Consider the following 17,505-nt stretch of genomic DNA (forward strand, 5'->3'; position numbering starts at 1 on the left):
TTTGTAGCTGAAGTTCGGTCTCGACGTCCTTCTTCATTCAAACTCATGCAGGTGTCAGTGTTCATGATTGAAAACAATCTTAAGATGCATGTCAAATTTGAATTATGGGTAAACGTCAAATAAGAGACGGTTGTAGGCGTTCATGCGGGTCATCCTGGGTCATGACCCTTGATGCCATTTAGACTCAAGTTTCTGCTCGTGTCACTGGTGTGTAGTCGAGTGCGAGTGTGCGGTGAGGAGCAGTCAGTGTCTCCAACACTGAAGCCTGTGATCCAGAAACTCTAGCTCTCACAAAACCCCCGAGAGCAATTTGAGGATCAGCGTTTTGCTAATGTTCGCCACATTAAAGCGCTGCGGGTTGAAGAATTTGAACTTCCTCGCGTCTGATTAGAAATCGACCTCGCCAGCGCGGGAGCTGAGATGCCTCTCCACTGAAATTAAAACTGTCAATCATCAGCGTTTGAGTGAAAACGGTGAATCACCCCGTATTTGGAGCTCATGGCTGGTCTGCACGACTCGCTGTTGTGACTGTGACTGTGAGACGGAGCTGCAGCGTCACCTTTTCACCCTGAATAACGTGTATCACGGGACGAACGAGGTCAACGATCGCCTTCCTGTGACTGAACGTTCTTTGTTTCTTCACAGATAAGGACACCATCAGTAAAATTCGGGATCTACGCATGAAAGCAGAGGATTATGAGGTCGTCAAGGTCATTGGGAGGGGTGCGTTCGGGGAGGTACAGTTGGTAAGTCAGACATTTCTACTGCGTTTATCTTCCTCTTCTGATCCGTGCTAGATGAACGATAGGTCCACCGGCCCCACACTCCTCCAGAACTCAGCCAGGGGTCCAGGCAGATCCTTGTAAAGTCTTAAAAACAGGGCTTTAATAGTCAGTAAAATATCTTGGATCAAATCTTAAAATAATTTAATACACAAGTAAGATTTTATGTTGGTTTTAAATCTTCTTTAAAATACATTTTTACACACAATAACAGAACAAACAACGTAGTGAAGCAGCAGATGCTGGACGAGGTTCTACTTCAACACATTCAAAGAGATGTTTTTCTTCATAAACAAGTAACGTGTATTTTGTGTAGGAAATTAACTTACATTTTTTGTTTTAAAACCATCAACATTTGCGTACAATTGTCCGTAAACCTACGTTATAAATGTTTTAAAATGTTGTTGTTAAAAAGGCTCAGTCTTGCATGAGCCTCAGGAACCAGTCGTGCCACCAACTCCTCTGATCTCCTGCAGGTGAGACACAAAGCTACCAGCAAGGTTTACGCCATGAAACTGCTGAGCAAGTTCGAGATGATCAAAAGGTCGGACTCCGCTTTCTTCTGGGAAGAGCGAGACATCATGGCGTTCGCCGACAGCTCCTGGGTGGTGCAGGTATGAGGGACCGAAAGTAAACAATGGCCGGAAAAACATCCAGATGAACTTTTGAATCCGAGCCCGGAGTGTGATTTCATCAGTGGCTTCCTCCGAGTGATGGCGTCCCTTCTTCTTCCTGCAGCTCTTCTTCGCCTTCCAGGACGATCGCTACCTCTACATGGTGATGGAATACATGCCCGGCGGGGATCTGGTGAACTTGATGAGCAACTACGACGTCCCCGAGAAGTGGGCTCGCTTCTACACTGCTGAGGTGGTGCTGGCTCTGGACGGGATCCACGCCATGGGCTTCATTCACAGGTGAGAGAACCTTACCTATGGTGCAACAAAACAAGGACCCATAATGCCTTTCTTCACACTGATATATTTAGTGACATCTGGTCGATACAATACTGTATTTGAATTATAAGTTTCTGTTGCCATGTTAAAATTACACACCGCTTTGATCACTTGACTGGGCGGCAAAGCCTCATGGGACCTGTTCAGGTCAGCATTACTGAGAGGGTTGACACTCGGGTGTAATGTGTAAGTTAAGTGTAAAACTAAATGGTTACTACTTTGTTGATTTTGTTTAATGCGGGTGTTTTCAGAACATGACCTCATGAAAGGAGGATCACTGTGATACTGTTAATAATTGTTATTTCTGGATCTGTCGTCAGGGACGTGAAGCCCGACAACATGTTGCTGGACAAAGCTGGTCACTTGAAACTGGCAGACTTTGGGACCTGCATGAAGATGAACAAGGTATTGTGTCGGGAATCTTATCTTCTTACAAGCGATCCTTAAAAACCGGTTCAAAACCCCTCCAGGACGGAATGGTACGATGTGACACGGCCGTGGGAACGCCAGACTACATCTCACCAGAGGTACTGAAGTCTCAAGGAGGCGACGGGTATTACGGCAGGGAGTGCGACTGGTGGTCCGTGGGGGTCTTTCTCTACGAGATGCTCGTCGGTGAGTTCGAAGCGGATGCGTCTGAAATCTCCAAAACTTCTACAGAACTAAGGTGTGTTTCTGTCTCGCAGGCGACACGCCGTTCTACGCCGACTCCCTGGTCGGAACCTACAGCAAGATCATGAACCATAAGAACGCCTTGACCTTCCCTGATGACAGCGACATCTCCAACGATGCCAAGAATCTCATCTGCGCTTTCCTCACTGACAGGTGAGACGAGCAACGTCTCCTGGAAATATGTCGACCAAACTAAGAGCACTCGCTCTGAAGAACATTTGTGATCCTCTGTGAACCTTGTTTGATCCGTTCTCAGGGAGGTCCGTCTGGGCAGGAACGGAGTGGACGAGATCAAGAGGCATCCGTTCTTCAAGAACGACCAGTGGACGTGGGAGAGCATCCGAGAGAGTAAGAGCGAATGTATTCATGGAGTCACGCGCTCGTCCACCATCAACCGCTCTATTGTCGCTCGTGTTTGTTCATGAATAAGCTTCTGTTTGCTGCTGTCGCCGGATCCATGTTCTCCACTGGAGACGACTGGAGACGACTGGAGACGACTGGAGACGACTGGACACGACTGGAGACGACTGGAGACGACTGGAGACGACTGGAGACGACTGGACACGACTGGAGACGACTGGAGACGACTGGAGACGACTGGAGACGACTGGAGACGACTGGAGACGACTGGAGACGACTGGAGACGACTGGAGACGACTGGAGACGACTGGGGACGACTGGAGACGACTGGAGACGACTGGAGACGACTGGAGACGACTGGAGACGACTGGAGACGACTGGAGACGACTGGAGACGACTGGGGACGACTGGAGACGACTGGAGACGACAGGAGACGACAGGAGACGACAGGGGACGACAGGGGACGACAGGGGACGACAGGAGACGACAGGGGACGACAGGGGACGACAGGGGACGACAGGGGACGACAGGGGACGACAGGGGACGACAGGGGACGACAGGGGACGACAGGGGACGACAGGGGACGACAGGGGACGACTGGGGACGACTGGGGACGACTGGGGACGACTGGGGACGACTGGGGACGACTGGGGACGACTGGAGACGACTGGGGACGACTGGGGACGACTGGGGACGACTGGGGACGACTGGGGACGACTGGGGACGACTGGGGACGACTGGGGACGACTGGGGACGACTGGGGACGACTGGGGACGACTGGGGACGACTGGGGACGACTGGGGACGACTGGGGACGACTGGGGACGACTGGAGACGACTGGAGACGACTGGAGACGACTGGAGACGACTGGAGACGACTGGAGACGACTGGAGACGACTGGAGACGACTGGAGACGACTGGAGACGACTGGAGACGACTGGAGACGACTGGAGACGACTGGAGACGACTGGAGACGACTGGAGACGACTGGAGACGACAGGAGACGACAGGAGACGACTGGAGACGACTGGAGACGACTGGAGACGACTGGAGACGACTGGAGACGACTGGAGACGACAGGAGACGACAGGAGACGACTGGAGACGACTGGAGACGACTGGAGACGACTGGAGACGACTTGAGTCAATCGTTCTCTGCAGACCTGGTGTTTGTGATCCTGTTAGCTTTGAGGAGGAGTCAGTAGTTCCAGTCTGAGATGAATGAAGGTCACTTATGTTGTCAGTGGCATCAGAACATTGTAGGAATTTAACATTTCACCTGATTTTTTTTATTGCATTTAAGCATTGAATTGTGTTTTTTTTAAATAACGAGTTCGTTTAAAAAAAAAAAAAGAATGTAGTTATTTGTATAAAGTTTAATTTATTTTTGTTGGGTAATTAATTTCTATCCTTTGTATTTTAAAAGGTACATTTTTTCATTTTACAAAAATATAAAAAAAACATGTTTATACAATTTCAAATCAGTCACATGATCTTCTCAGCGTCGCATGATTGGTTGGAAGTTTGATCCAGTAGCTCTGAACTCTCGTAATTTGTAGTATTTTAAATTCAACATATAAATGTTTGTATAATGGAGTCACCAGACAAAACTAAAAAACTTTTCTTTTTTTTTTAAACTATTCGACTTGGAATATAAAACATTTCATTTTTAAATGAAATGACTAAAAATGATATTAAAATCAAGTAATTTAAAGGAACTCTGACGTCTGTGCAGCTGCGGCTCCTGTGGTGCCTGAGCTGAGCAGCGACGTAGACACCAGTAATTTCGACGACATCGAAGAAGATCGTGGCGAGGAGGAGACCTTCCCGATACCAAAGGCCTTCGCTGGCAACCAGCTCCCCTTCGTCGGCTTCACGTACTACAGCAACCAGCAGTACGTGGTCTTGTAACTTGTACACTGATGCTCCTCTGAGATGGAGATGTTTGACGGTCGTCGTCTGTTGCCAGACTTCTGCGCGGCTCCACCGGAACCAAGACCTGTGACAAACGAAGCTCCTCCACGAAGGAAGATAAGAGTCATGTGAGTAAAATGTTGTTTCTCTTCTGTGTATTTTCTGTGTTGTTACTTCAATCTTTATACAGTTGGAGAACATGCAGAAGAGAATCTATGTTCTGGAGGAACAACTGCACACAGAGATGCAGCTGAAGGACGAGCTGGAGCAGAAATGCAGGTCCGTGAAGTTTTTACCATCAAACAAGAAGGACAAACTCAAGGTCACTTGAGAAAGATCTTATGTCAAGATAGTGTATTTTCAATGTGTTGATGCGTACGATATATAGTGATAGTGTAGTAACAAGTATATGTGTGTAGTATTGTGCAGTACTTGACTCTGGTGTTGTGATAGTGTAGTAACAAGTATATATGTGTAGTATTGTCCAGTACTTGACTCTGGTGTTGTGATAGTGTAGTAACAAGTATATATGTGTAGTATTGTCCAGTACTTGACTCTGGTGTTGTAGTATTTTCAGACCACATGACTCTTGATGAAGTCGTAACTGCTTTAATTTGTTTTCAAACCAAAATATGTCCAAACATCAGCTTTAAAAGCTGCTGGACTCACTGTATCCTCTCGTCCTCAGTCATCATTCTTCCTTTAGCTGTAGAGGTAGTCATGGCTACTGCCATCTAGAGGCCGGAAGTTTAATTACAATACAAACGCTGTGAATTTTGCGTGTTAATTTTAAAAACAAAAAACCGACAAATGATTATTTTAATTGATTTTATACACTTTCTTTAAAAATAAATCATACAAGAAATATGCTTAAAATGCTTTTAATCAATGCTGTCATTAATATCCCCCCCCCCCCCCCAACATATCTTTGGAAATGTTTTTTATAAGGTTGTGTAGAAAAGGTCAAAATTGAAAATGAAAAACCTTGAATTTCTAGTTGAATAAATGTTAATAACATCTTGACTGTTAATTTATTAGATTATAAACTATGGAAGATTAAAGTTTTTTAAAAGGTAGTTTTTGTTCTGCATCAATTCGACCACATGTTTCACATGATGCTCAGAATATGAGTCACATGTGAAAGATTAGGTTTCATTTGAAGAATGGTTGTCGTTTAAAAAAGAGGGAATTACTGTTAAATTGGTTGCACGGACATAATCCAAGTCTTGTGTCTCTGCAGGAGCTCCAGCACCAGGATCGACAAGATCCTGAAGGAGATGGACGAAGAGGTTGGAGCTCACGTTACAACATCTGCCATCCAAGCGTTCGCTGCCACATCACAGCTTCTGCTCTGCCACAGGCAACCTTGAGGAAAAGTGCTGAGAGCAGCATGTCTGCGCTGGAGAAGGAGAAGCTGCTGCTGCAGCACAGATTCGCTGAGTACCAAAGAAAAGCCGATCAGGAGGCGGAGCGGAGACGCAATCTGGAGAACGAAGGTGAAGCGAGCGCTGCAGCTGCAACCAACTGTTGTCGTCCCGCTGGATATCTTCATAACACCATTAAAAACATACATTTACGCAGGATTTAGATAATAATATACATATTGATTTAGCGTTTTTTGGGACACAAAGACTCTTTACAAAAAGGATGAGAAACATACACTAAAGGGGGTTAAACAGAAGGGACAGAAAAGACGATCAAGAGAAGGTTATTATTCTTTAGTAGATTTGTTTCATTAGTTAGTGATTTTTTTCATAAAGACTTAAAAACAAAAGGTGTTATTAGTGACAAGTTAGTGTCAATGTTTGAACAGCTGAATCAATTAAACACTTTGATACATGTTTTTATTCTCTTCAGTCTGATCTGTGGTCATTTAGATCAGTTAGACTCGATAATAAATCATGAATTAATCAAGAATAAATCATGAAATAATCAAGAATTAATCGAGAATTAATTAAGAATAAATCATGAAATAATCAAGAATTAATCGAGAGTAAATCATGAATTAATCAAGAATAAATCATGAAATAATCAAGAATTAATCGAGAATTAATTAAGAATAAATCATGAAATAATCAAAAATTAATCGAGAGTAAATCATGAATTAATCAAGAATAAATCATGAAATAATCAAGAATTAATCGAGAGTAAATCATGAATTAATCAAGAATAAATCATGAAATAATCAAGAATTAATCGAGAATTAATTAAGAATAAATCATGAAATAATCAAGAATTAATCGAGAGTAAATCTTGAATTAATCAAGAATAAATCATGAAATAATCAAGAATTAATCGAGAATTAATTAAGAATAAATCATGAAATAGTCAAGAATTAATCGAGAATTAATTAAGAATAAATCATGAAATAATCAAGAATTAATCAAAACTAAATAAATAATAAATCATGAATTAATCAAGAAATAATCAAGAATTAATCAAGAATGAATCAAGACTAAATTAATAATAAATCATGAATTAATCAAGAATAAATCATGAAATAATCATGAATTAATCAAGAATAAATCAAGATGATGTTTTCCGTTCATTCATTGTAATCCATGTTTCATCGTCTTCAATAATAATCAGTTCATTTCTCCTCCAGCGTCGACTCTGAAGGAGCAGCTTGAAGACATGAGGAAGCTCAGCCAGAGCTCTCAGGCCTCCAACGACAAGATCTCTCAGCTTCAGAACCAGGTGAGCCGTCAGAGAGAGAGCTCCGGTCACACCATCACCTCTGACCTCTGACCCCTGCTCTCCCAGCTGGAGGAGGCCAACGACCTGCTGAGGGCGGAGTCGGACACGGCGGCGCGTCTGAGGAAGAGCCACACGGAGATGGCCAAGTCCATGAGCCAGCTGGAGGGTCTGAACCGAGAGCTGCAGGAGAGGAGCCGCTCGGCCGACGGAGAGAAGGCCCAGCTGGAGAAGGAGGTGCTGCTGCTTCAGAGCACCCTGGACTCTGAGAGGAGGAGCTACAGCCAGGGCTCGGAGGAGATCCGGGAGCTTCAAGGTGAGCCCCAGAAATGTCGAGGCCTGCACTGATGGATCGGACGATTGGAAGAGTTTCACTTGATCATCTCCATGATTGACCGATGAAGAATATACACCATTTCTTTTGTAGGATTCCATTTATATTCATAAATCTAAATACATATATTCAACATTTATATATGACTTATTTCAAAAAAGATGCATCAACAGACGTGAACGATGCATTCAGTGGCGCCCGGGATTTCTATGGTGCGTTCAAGGCCCGAGGATATTCTCACGAAACAACGTTTGGTGGATATATTGATTATATTGGTGTAATAACTGAAAGGTTGTCACTTCAATGAACACATTAATGCGCAGAAAACACATTGATTACATTGATTAGTTCACTGTTTATTTGTTTCGGTTTTCAAGTCAGTGGTTTTATTTAACACTGAGTTCTGTATTGTTTATTTATTTGCTCAGGTTTTTTTGTTACCATGTATTTCAAATGTATTCTCATTTATTAGGTTTATGAGATCAATTTAAAAAAAATGGAGTTTATTGTGCTTTAAGTTTCTAGTTGTGGAGAAAAGAATCATCATTTTAATCCACGAGTGTTGAACGTTCCATTAGTTTTGTTTTTGTTTTTGATGGACAGCATTTAAAATGTATTTCAGCGTCACTTAACTTAAGCTGTAACTCGGGAGCTGAAGACGGAAAGACAAAAACGAATATCTTTTCTTTCTCCTCAGCGAGGATGGCAGGTCTGCAGGAGGACAACAAGAACCTGAAGCTCACGGTCACCAGGGTGGAGGCCGAGAGGAAACAGGCTCAGGAGAGAAGCAACAACCTGGAGAAGGTTCGGCTCAAAGGAGAAGTTAAAGGAAGAGAGGATCGTTCTTCTTAACGCTCTTCATCGTGCAGGACAAGAACAACCTGGAGATCGATCTGAACTACAAGCTGAAGACTCTGCAGCAGCGTCTGGAGCAGGAGCAGACGGAGCACCGGGTCACCAGAGCGCAGCTCACGGACAAGTACGAGTCCATCGAAGGAGCCAAGTCCGCCGCCATGACGGGTACGTTCATGGATCTCTACTCATGATGTGTTGCTGGAGACCGAGAGCCTGCAGGAGATCTTTAGAAGCACCTGAGCTTGAACCCGTGTGCGTGTCGAGGCGTCTCGTTGCTACTTGTTTAAACACGACTCTTTGATCTGAGCTGATGAATCATTATGGAGGCTTTTCATGTCACATTTGATGGTGTTTTTAATCTTCCTCACGTTCATCTGCAGCCGTGCAGCAGAAGATGTCGGAGGAGAACGGCGCCAGAATGCGAGCGGAGAGCCGGGTGGTGGAGGTGGAGAAGCAGTGCTCCATGCTGGAGTTCGACCTGAAGCAGTCGGTGCAGAAGATGGAGCAGCTGATGAAACAGAAGGAGCGACTGGAAGAGGATGTGAGTGAAGCACTCGTTGTTCTTTCCTTCGTGTGTTTAACCAAACAAACGCCTCAGGTGAAGAATCTGCGGATACAGCTGGAGCAGGAGTCCAGCAAGAGAGTCCTGTCCCAGAGTGACCTCAAGAGCCGCCTGCAGGAGCTGGACCGGCTCAGGTGCACAGAGAAGCAGCTCAAGCAGGAGAGCAACACGGCGCTGGAGAGTAAACGCTCGCTGGAGTTCCAGCTCGCACAGTTGACCAAGTGAGGCCATGTTGACTGTTTACATTATGTGTCGCATAATGATAACCAGCTGCAATAATGCTAACCAGCTGCAATAATGATAGCTATCTGTACTAATGCTAGCTAGCTTTACTAATGCTAGCTAGCTTTACTAATGCTAAGCAGCTTTAATAAGGCTAACTAGCTCCAATAATGCTAGCTAGCTCCAATAATGCTTACTAGCTGCACTAATGCTAACTAGATGTACTAATGCTAGCTAGCTTACTAATGCTAAGCAGCTTTAATAAGGCTAACTAGCTCCAATAATGCTAAGTAGCTGCACTAATGCTAGCTAGCTCCAATAATGCTAACTAGATGTACTAATGTTACATAGCTGTAACAATGCTAAGCAGCTTTAATAATGCTAACTAGCTCCAATAATGCTACCTAGCTGTAACAATGCTTAGCAGCTTTAATAATGCTAACTAGCTTTATCAATGCTACCACACTGTACTAATGCTACCCAGCTGTACTAATGCTAAGCAGCTGCAATAATGCTAACTAGCTGAATTAATGCTAACTTTAGCGTGAACTTGGAGAAAAGTGAGCATAAACCTGGTCAAGGGTATGATTGTGTTCTGGTCACTAATGCTCTTTAAAAGTCAAAGTGTTAATTGCTGTTGAATTGACGGAGTTAAGAGTTCAAGCTCTTTGACTGCAGCTTAGAGCGAACGTTGAGAAGATTAGAGTCTGAGACTGATCTCCTTGTTGTTTCCAGACAATACCGAGGCAACGAGGGACAGATGAGGGAACTTCAAGACCAGCTGGAGGCTGAACAGTATTTTTCTGTGAGTACAACAGTTTCTCCTCAACTGGTTCAACACCAGAGGCTCCTCTGGTCTCTGCTCCTCCTCTGGTCTCTGCTCTCATCTGGTCTCTGCTCCTCCTCTGGTCTCTGCTCTCATCTGGTCTCTGCTCTCATCTGGTCTCTGCTCTCATCTGGTCTCTGCTCCTCATCTGGTCTCTGCTCCTCATCTGGTCTCTGCTCCTCATCTGGTCTCTGCTCTCATCTGGTCTCTGCTCTCATCTGGTCTCTGCTCTCATCTGGTCTCTGCTCTCATCTGGTCTCTGCTCTCATCTGGTCTCTGCTCCTCCTCTGGTCTCTGCTCCTCCTCTGGTCTCTGCTCTCATCTGGTCTCTGCTCCTCATCTGGTCTCTGCTCCTCATCTGGTCTCTGCTCCTCATCTGGTCTCTGCTCCTCATCTGCTCCTCGTCTGGTCTCTGCTCCTCATCTGGTCTCTGCTCCTCATCTGGTCTCTGCTCCTCTTCTGGTCTCTGCTCCTCATCTGGTCTCTGCTCCTCTTCTGGTCTCTGCTCCTCATCTGGTCTCTGCTCCTCATCTGGTCTCTGCTCCTCTTCTGGTCTCTGCTCCTCATCTGGTCTCTGCTCCTCTTCTGGTCTCTGCTCTCATCTGGTCTCTGCTCTCATCTGGTCTCTGCTCTCATCTGGTCTCTGCTCTCCTCTGGTCTCTGCTCCTCCTCTGGTCTCTGCTCCTCCTCTGGTCTCTGCTCCTCCTCTGGTCCCTGCTCTCATCTTGTCTCTGCTCCTCATCTGGTCTCTGCTCTCATCTGGTCTCTGCTCTCCTCTGGTCTCTGCTCCTCCTCTGGTCTCTGCTCTCCTCTGGTCTCTGCTCCTCCTCTGGTCTCTGCTCCTCCTCTGGTCTCTGCTCCTCCTCTGGTCCCTGCTCTCATCTTGTCTCTGCTCCTCCTCTGGTCTCTGCTCCTCCTCTGGTCTCTGCTCCTCCTCTGGTCTCTGCTCCTCCTCTGGTCTCTGCTCCTCCTCTGGTCTCTGCTCCTCATCTGGTCTCTGCTCCTCCTCTGGTCTCTGCTCCTCCTCTGGTCTCTGCTCCTCCTCTGGTCTCTGCTCCTCCTCTGGTCTCTGCTCCTCCTCTGGTCTCTGCTCCTCCTCTGGTCTCTGCTCCTCATCTGGTCTCTGCTCCTCATCTGGTCTCTGCTCCTCATCTGGTCTCTGCTCCTCATCTGGTCTCTGCTCCTCCTCTGGTCTCTGCTCCTCATCTGGTCTCTGCTCCACATCTGGTCTCTGCTCCTCATCTGGTCTCTGCTCCTCATCTGGTCTCTGCTCCTCCTCTGGTCTCTGCTCCTCCTCTGGTCTCTGCTCCTCCTCTGGTCTCTGCTCCTCCTCTGGTCTCTGCTCCTCATCTGGTCTCTGCTCCTCCTCTGGTCTCTGCTCTCATCTGGTCTCTGCTCCTCATCTGGTCTCTGCTCCTCCTCTGGTCTCTGCTCCTCATCTGGTCTCTGCTCCTCATCTGGTCTCTGCTCCACAGACGCTTTACAAAACTCAGGTGAAAGAGCTGAAGGAGGAGATCGACGAGAGGAACCGACAAGTGCAGGAGGCTCATAAGAAGGTGCAGGAGATGTGCAGCGACAGGTGAGACTCTCTGCAAACATGAACTACTTACTGTGTTTGTTAACCTGCAAACATGAACTACTTACTGTGTTTGTTAACCTGCAAACATGAACTACTTACTGTGTTTGTTAACCTGCAAACATGAACTACTTACTGTGTTTGTTAACCTGCAAACATGAACTACTTACTGTGTTTGTTAACCTGCAAACATGAACATGAACTAGTTACTGTGTTTGTTAACCTGCAAACATGAACATGAACTAGTTACTGTGTTTGTTAACCTGCAAACATGAACTACTTACTGTGTTTGTTAACCTGCAAACACAAACATGAACTAGTTACTGTGTTTGTTAACCTGCAAACATGAACTACTTACTGTGTTTGTTAACCTGCAAACATGAACATGAACTAGTTACTGTGTTTGTTAACCTGCAAACATGAACATGAACTAGTTACTGTGTTTGTTAACCTGCAAACATGAACATGAACTAGTTACTGTGTTTGTTAACCTGCAAACATGAACATGAACTAGTTACTGTGTTTGTTAACCTGCAAACATGAACATGAACTAGTTACTGTGTTTGTTAACCTGCAAACATGAACTACTTACTGTGTTTGTTAACCTGCAAACATGAACATGAACTAGTTACTGTGCTTGTTAACCTGCAAACATGAACATGAACTAGTTACTGTGTTTGTTAACCTGCAAACATGAACATGAACTAGTTACTGTGTTTGTTAACCTGCAAACATGAACATGAACTAGTTACTGTGTTTGTTAACCTGCAAACATGAACATGAACTAGTTACTGTGTTTGTTAACCTGCAAACATGAACTACTTACTGTGTTTGTTAACCTGCAAACATGAACATGAACTAGTTACTGTGTTTGTTAACCTGCAAACATGAACTACTTACTGTGTTTGTTAACCTGCAAACATGAACATGAACTAGTTACTGTGTTTGTTAACCTGCAAACATGAACATGAACTAGTTACTGTGTTTGTTAACCTGCAAACATGAACATGAACTAGTTACTGTGTTTGTTAACCTGCAAACATGAACATGAACTAGTTACTGTGTTTGTTAACCTGCAAACATGAACTACTTACTGTGTTTGTTAACCTGCAAACATGAACTAGTTACTGTGTTTGTTAACCTGCAAACATGAACATGAACTAGTTACTGTGTTTGTTAACCTGCAAACACAAACATGAACTAGTTACTGTGTTTGTTAACCTGCAAACATGAACTACTTACTGTGTTTGTTAACCTGCAAACATGAACTAGTTACTGTGTTTGTTAACCTGCAAACATGAACATGAACTAGTTACTGTGTTTGTTAACCTGCAAACACAAACATGAACTAGTTACTGTGTTTGTTAACCTGCAAACACAAACATGAACTAGTTACTGTGTGTTTGTCAACCAGGTCGTGGTTAAATAAAAGCTCAGCTTTGACTCGTATGTTGTTATAAATAAGCTTTACCTTTATTATTTATTCAAGATTTATTAAACAACATTATTAAACTGACTTTACATGCATTTATTTAAATCAAATAAATAAACATCTAAAAATACAAGATGTAATAAAATAACTCCAAAGCATTAAAAAAAAAAAGAATAGAAAAACTTTTGTGGACAACATTCATGTTTATTTATTTATATTTGAAATATAAATACGAAAACCTCGTCAAACTGTTTAATTTCAGTCTAAATGCAAGTCTCTTAATAAATAACAAAAGTTTATTCTTTTATGACCCAAGCTGTGGTTTGGAGTCAGTTCCTTGTGAAAGTGAAAAACGATGATATTTCTCTTTTGTTTATTTCCGTGCTTTGGTGTCGACATGATGGTAGAAAAATATCTCTTATAACGCTCGTCGACACTCGACTTGCATCGGTTTCTGTGAAACTGAATGACATCAGAGAGGAGCCTCCGGCGCGTCGTGAAATCACCAAATCAATAATAAATCCTTGTACACGCACACATAACACATAAATGATGCTAACAACTTAGCTCATTAGCATACGGTGAAGACGCACACATAACACTTTATAAATGACGCTAACAACTTAGCTCGTTAGCATACGGTGAAGACGCACATATAACACTTTATAAATGACGCTAACAACTTAGCTCGTTAGCATACAGTGAAGACACACGCATAACACTTTATAAATGATGCTAACAACTTAGCTCGTTAGCATACGGTGAAGACGCACACATAGCACTTTATAAATGACGCTAACAACTTAGCTCGTTAGCATACTGTGAAGACGCACACATAACACTTTATAAATGACGCTAACAACTTAGCTCGTTAGCATACGGTGAAGATGCACACATAGCACTTTATAAATGACGCTAACAACTTAGCTTGTTAGCATACGGTGAAGACGCACACATAACACTTTATAGATAACGCTAACAACTTAGCTCGTTGGCATACGGTGAAGACGGACAGGTTTGTGAAAACAACTGAGACGAGAGGAAAAGTTCTTACGATATGTTGCTTTAACAAAGGAGGTTGAAAGAGACGAGTGACTGGATCACTAGTGTTTGACTAGATCATAAGTTAGTATTACTTCACTGGATCACTAGTGTTTGACTAGATCATAAGTTAGTATTACTTCACTGGATCACTAGTGTTTGACTAGATCATAAGTTAGTATTACTTCACTGGATCACTAGTGTTTGACTAGATCATAAGTTAGTATTACTTCACTGGATCACTAGTGTTTGACTAGATCATAAGTTAGTATTACTTCACTGGATCACTAGTGTTTGACTAGATCATAAGTTAGTATTACTTCACTGGATCACTAGTGTTTGACTAGATCATAAGTTAGTATTACTTCACTGGATCACTAGTGTTTGACTAGATCATAAGTTAGTATTACTTCACTGGATCACTAGTGTTTGACTAGATCATAAGTTAGTATTACTTCACTGGATCACTAGTGTTTGACTAGATCATAAGTTAGTATTACTTCACTTGATCACTAGTGTTTGACTAGATCATAAGTTAGTATTACTTCACTGGATCACAAGTGTTTGACTAGATCAGAAGTTAGTATTACTTCACTGGATCACTAGTGTTTGACTAGATCATAAGTTAGTATTACTTCACTGGATATACTGAGCCAAGACACGTCGCCATAGCAACCGAGCCTAACACAGTTCACAGACGGACGGAGACGTAAACAACAACGAGACATAGAAGTACAAATTGACAGAACGTGACACTGATTGATCGAAGTGTGTATTTAAGAAACTCTTGATTTATACATTAAAAAATGATAAATGATCACATATTTTCGATGTATATCGCACGTGCCACTATCACAATATCCATATTTTTTCCATATATCATGCAGACCTACTTTGAAGTGTTGAAGATAATGAAGAGAGTTTTCTCTCTTTTATGATCAACATGAATCAGGAGCGTTCACGTTCTTCAGTCACTGACACGAGCCTGGATCTCCTCGACTCACTGCTGAATGTTGTGTTCCCTGAAGGGAGTCCCTGTCGGCGCAGCTGGACCTCACCGTGACCAAGGCGGAGTCGGAGCAGCTGGCCCGGGCCCTGCAGGAGGAGGAGTACTTCGAGCTGAGCCAGGAGAACAAGAAGACGGTGATGAGACACAAGCAGGAGGTCACGGAGAAGGAGGCCACCATCGCACGAGTGAGCGTGAACATGCAAGCAAAGTCTTCTCTTCCACGTCTACAGTGACCTCTTGTGTCCACAGCTGGAGGAGTCCAACACCACGCTCACCAAAGACGTGGAGAACCTCAGCAAGGAGAAGACCGAGCTGAACGAGAAGGTTAATTCTCAAGAAGAAGGTACAGACCACGACTGCTCCTCCTCTGAGGAACCAAACCTCAACCGGACTTTTCTCCTGCAGAGTTTGCAGCACAGAGGGAAGAAATCTCAAATTCAATCAAGGCCACCTACGAGAAGATCCTGAACACGGAGCGGACGCTGAAGACTCAGGTGTGTTTCACACACTCTTGTTCCACACGTGACATTTAACTACTGTCGACAAACTGAAGAGATGCTAATAAATATCAACAAAATGTCACTTATTCTTATGTGAACTTTATTCATGTAAGATCTCTGAACAAAACCACATAAGATCATATATTACATCCATATTAAGAACTCAATAAAGTAACATAATATAACGTGTATAAATAAGTAATCCCTCTAGTTCCACTAACCAGTGCTGTGTCTCAAATCACACACTTCTCTTAGTACACTAGAAGTTAGTATGCATCAGGATAGTGTACTAACTAGTAACTAATTCTCCACAGATAGTATGTCTCAAATCACATACTTCTCTTAGTATACTAGAAGTAAGTATGCATCAGGATAGTGTACTAACTAGTAACTAATCCTCCACAGATAGTATGTCTCAAATCACATACTTCTCTTAGTATACTAGAAGTTAGTATGCATCAGGATAGTGTACGTACTAACTAGTAACTAATCCTCCACAGATAGTATGTCTCAAATCACATACTTCTCTTAGTATACTAGAAGTAAGTATGCATCAGGATAGTGTACTAACTAGTAACTAATCCTCCACAGATAGTATGTCTCAAATCACATACTTCTCTTAGTATACTAGAAGTAAGTATGCATCAGGATAGTGTACTAACTAGTAACTAATCCTCCACAGATAGTATGTCTCAAATCGCATACTTCTCTTAGTATACTAGAAGTTAGTATGCATCAGGATAGTGTACTAACTAGTAACTAATCCTCCACAGATAGTATGTCTCAAATCGCATACTTCTCTTAGTACACTAGAAGTTAGTATGCATCAGGATAGTGTACTAACTAGTAACTAATCCTCCACAGATAGTATGTCTCAAATCATATACTTCTCTTAGTACACTAGAAGTTAGTATACATCAGGATAGTGTACTAACTAGTAACTAATCCTCCACAGATAGTATGTCTCAAATCATATGCTTCTCTTAGTACACTAGAAGTTAGTGTGCATCAGGATAGTGTACGTACTAACTAGTAACTAATCCTCCACAGATAGTATGTCTCAAATCATATACTTCTCTTAGTACGCTAGAAGTTAGTATACATCAGGATAGTGTACTAACTAGTAACTAATCCTCCACAGATAGTATGTCTCAAATCATATGCTTCTCTTAGTATACTAGAAGTTAGTGTGCATCAGGATAGTGTACGTACTAACTAGTAACTAATCCTCCACAGATAGTATGTCTCAAACATACTTCTCTTAGTACACTAGAAGTTAGTATGCATCAGGATAGTGTACTAACTAGTAACTAATCCTCCACAGATAGTATGTCTCAAACATACTTCTCTTAGTATACTAGAAGTAAGTATGCCTCAGGATAGTGTACGTACTAACTAGTAACTAATCCTCCACAGATAGTATGTCTCAAACATACTTCTCTTAGTATACTAGAAGTTAGTATGCATCAGGATAGTGTACTAACTAGTAACTAATCCTCCATAGATAGTATGTCTCAAATCAAACTCTACACACTAACAGGAAATGACGCGACAGCTTCTTCTTCTACTACTATTTAACGATGGTTTCAACCAGCTGTTTATACGCTATCGCCACCTGCTGGCAGCACGTTTTGCAAGTTTGGAAAAAGAAATAAAGAAAAAATATGAGAATCGAAGTATTCGCGAGATATTTAAGCTGGTATCAGCAGCGAAGACGCGTTTATCCTCCTACTGCTGCTGAAAATACACATTTAAGTATATGAATATATATGAA

The 17,505-nt window shown here is 42.9% G+C and overlaps 1 protein-coding gene across 2 annotated transcripts in view; it reads left to right on the plus strand.

Annotated features, from left to right (window-relative positions):
* The window catches only part of rock1 (Rho-associated, coiled-coil containing protein kinase 1), a 44,322-nt gene that overhangs the window by 16,472 nt on the left and 10,345 nt on the right, over window positions 1-17,505 (plus strand). For both annotated transcript variants that reach the window (XM_087810410.1, XM_087810411.1), the window contains exons 3-25: window positions 646-746; window positions 1,259-1,396; window positions 1,521-1,696; window positions 2,056-2,140; window positions 2,206-2,350; window positions 2,422-2,560; window positions 2,664-2,755; window positions 4,502-4,661; window positions 4,736-4,808; window positions 4,871-4,959; window positions 5,921-5,969; window positions 6,041-6,176; window positions 7,286-7,377; window positions 7,444-7,690; window positions 8,406-8,512; window positions 8,578-8,728; window positions 8,944-9,104; window positions 9,162-9,346; window positions 10,083-10,152; window positions 11,649-11,752; window positions 15,251-15,416; window positions 15,481-15,574; window positions 15,637-15,725. In XM_087810410.1, coding sequence (XP_087666536.1) covers window positions 646-746; window positions 1,259-1,396; window positions 1,521-1,696; window positions 2,056-2,140; window positions 2,206-2,350; window positions 2,422-2,560; window positions 2,664-2,755; window positions 4,502-4,661; window positions 4,736-4,808; window positions 4,871-4,959; window positions 5,921-5,969; window positions 6,041-6,176; window positions 7,286-7,377; window positions 7,444-7,690; window positions 8,406-8,512; window positions 8,578-8,728; window positions 8,944-9,104; window positions 9,162-9,346; window positions 10,083-10,152; window positions 11,649-11,752; window positions 15,251-15,416; window positions 15,481-15,574; window positions 15,637-15,725 — 2,849 coding nt within the window. The remainder of the gene's footprint in view (window positions 1-645; window positions 747-1,258; window positions 1,397-1,520; window positions 1,697-2,055; window positions 2,141-2,205; window positions 2,351-2,421; window positions 2,561-2,663; window positions 2,756-4,501; window positions 4,662-4,735; window positions 4,809-4,870; window positions 4,960-5,920; window positions 5,970-6,040; window positions 6,177-7,285; window positions 7,378-7,443; window positions 7,691-8,405; window positions 8,513-8,577; window positions 8,729-8,943; window positions 9,105-9,161; window positions 9,347-10,082; window positions 10,153-11,648; window positions 11,753-15,250; window positions 15,417-15,480; window positions 15,575-15,636; window positions 15,726-17,505) is intronic.

This window comes from Callionymus lyra, chromosome 16 (genome assembly GCF_982586985.1).
Source record: "Callionymus lyra chromosome 16, fCalLyr1.hap1.1, whole genome shotgun sequence".
NCBI lineage: Eukaryota > Metazoa > Chordata > Actinopteri > Syngnathiformes > Callionymidae > Callionymus > Callionymus lyra.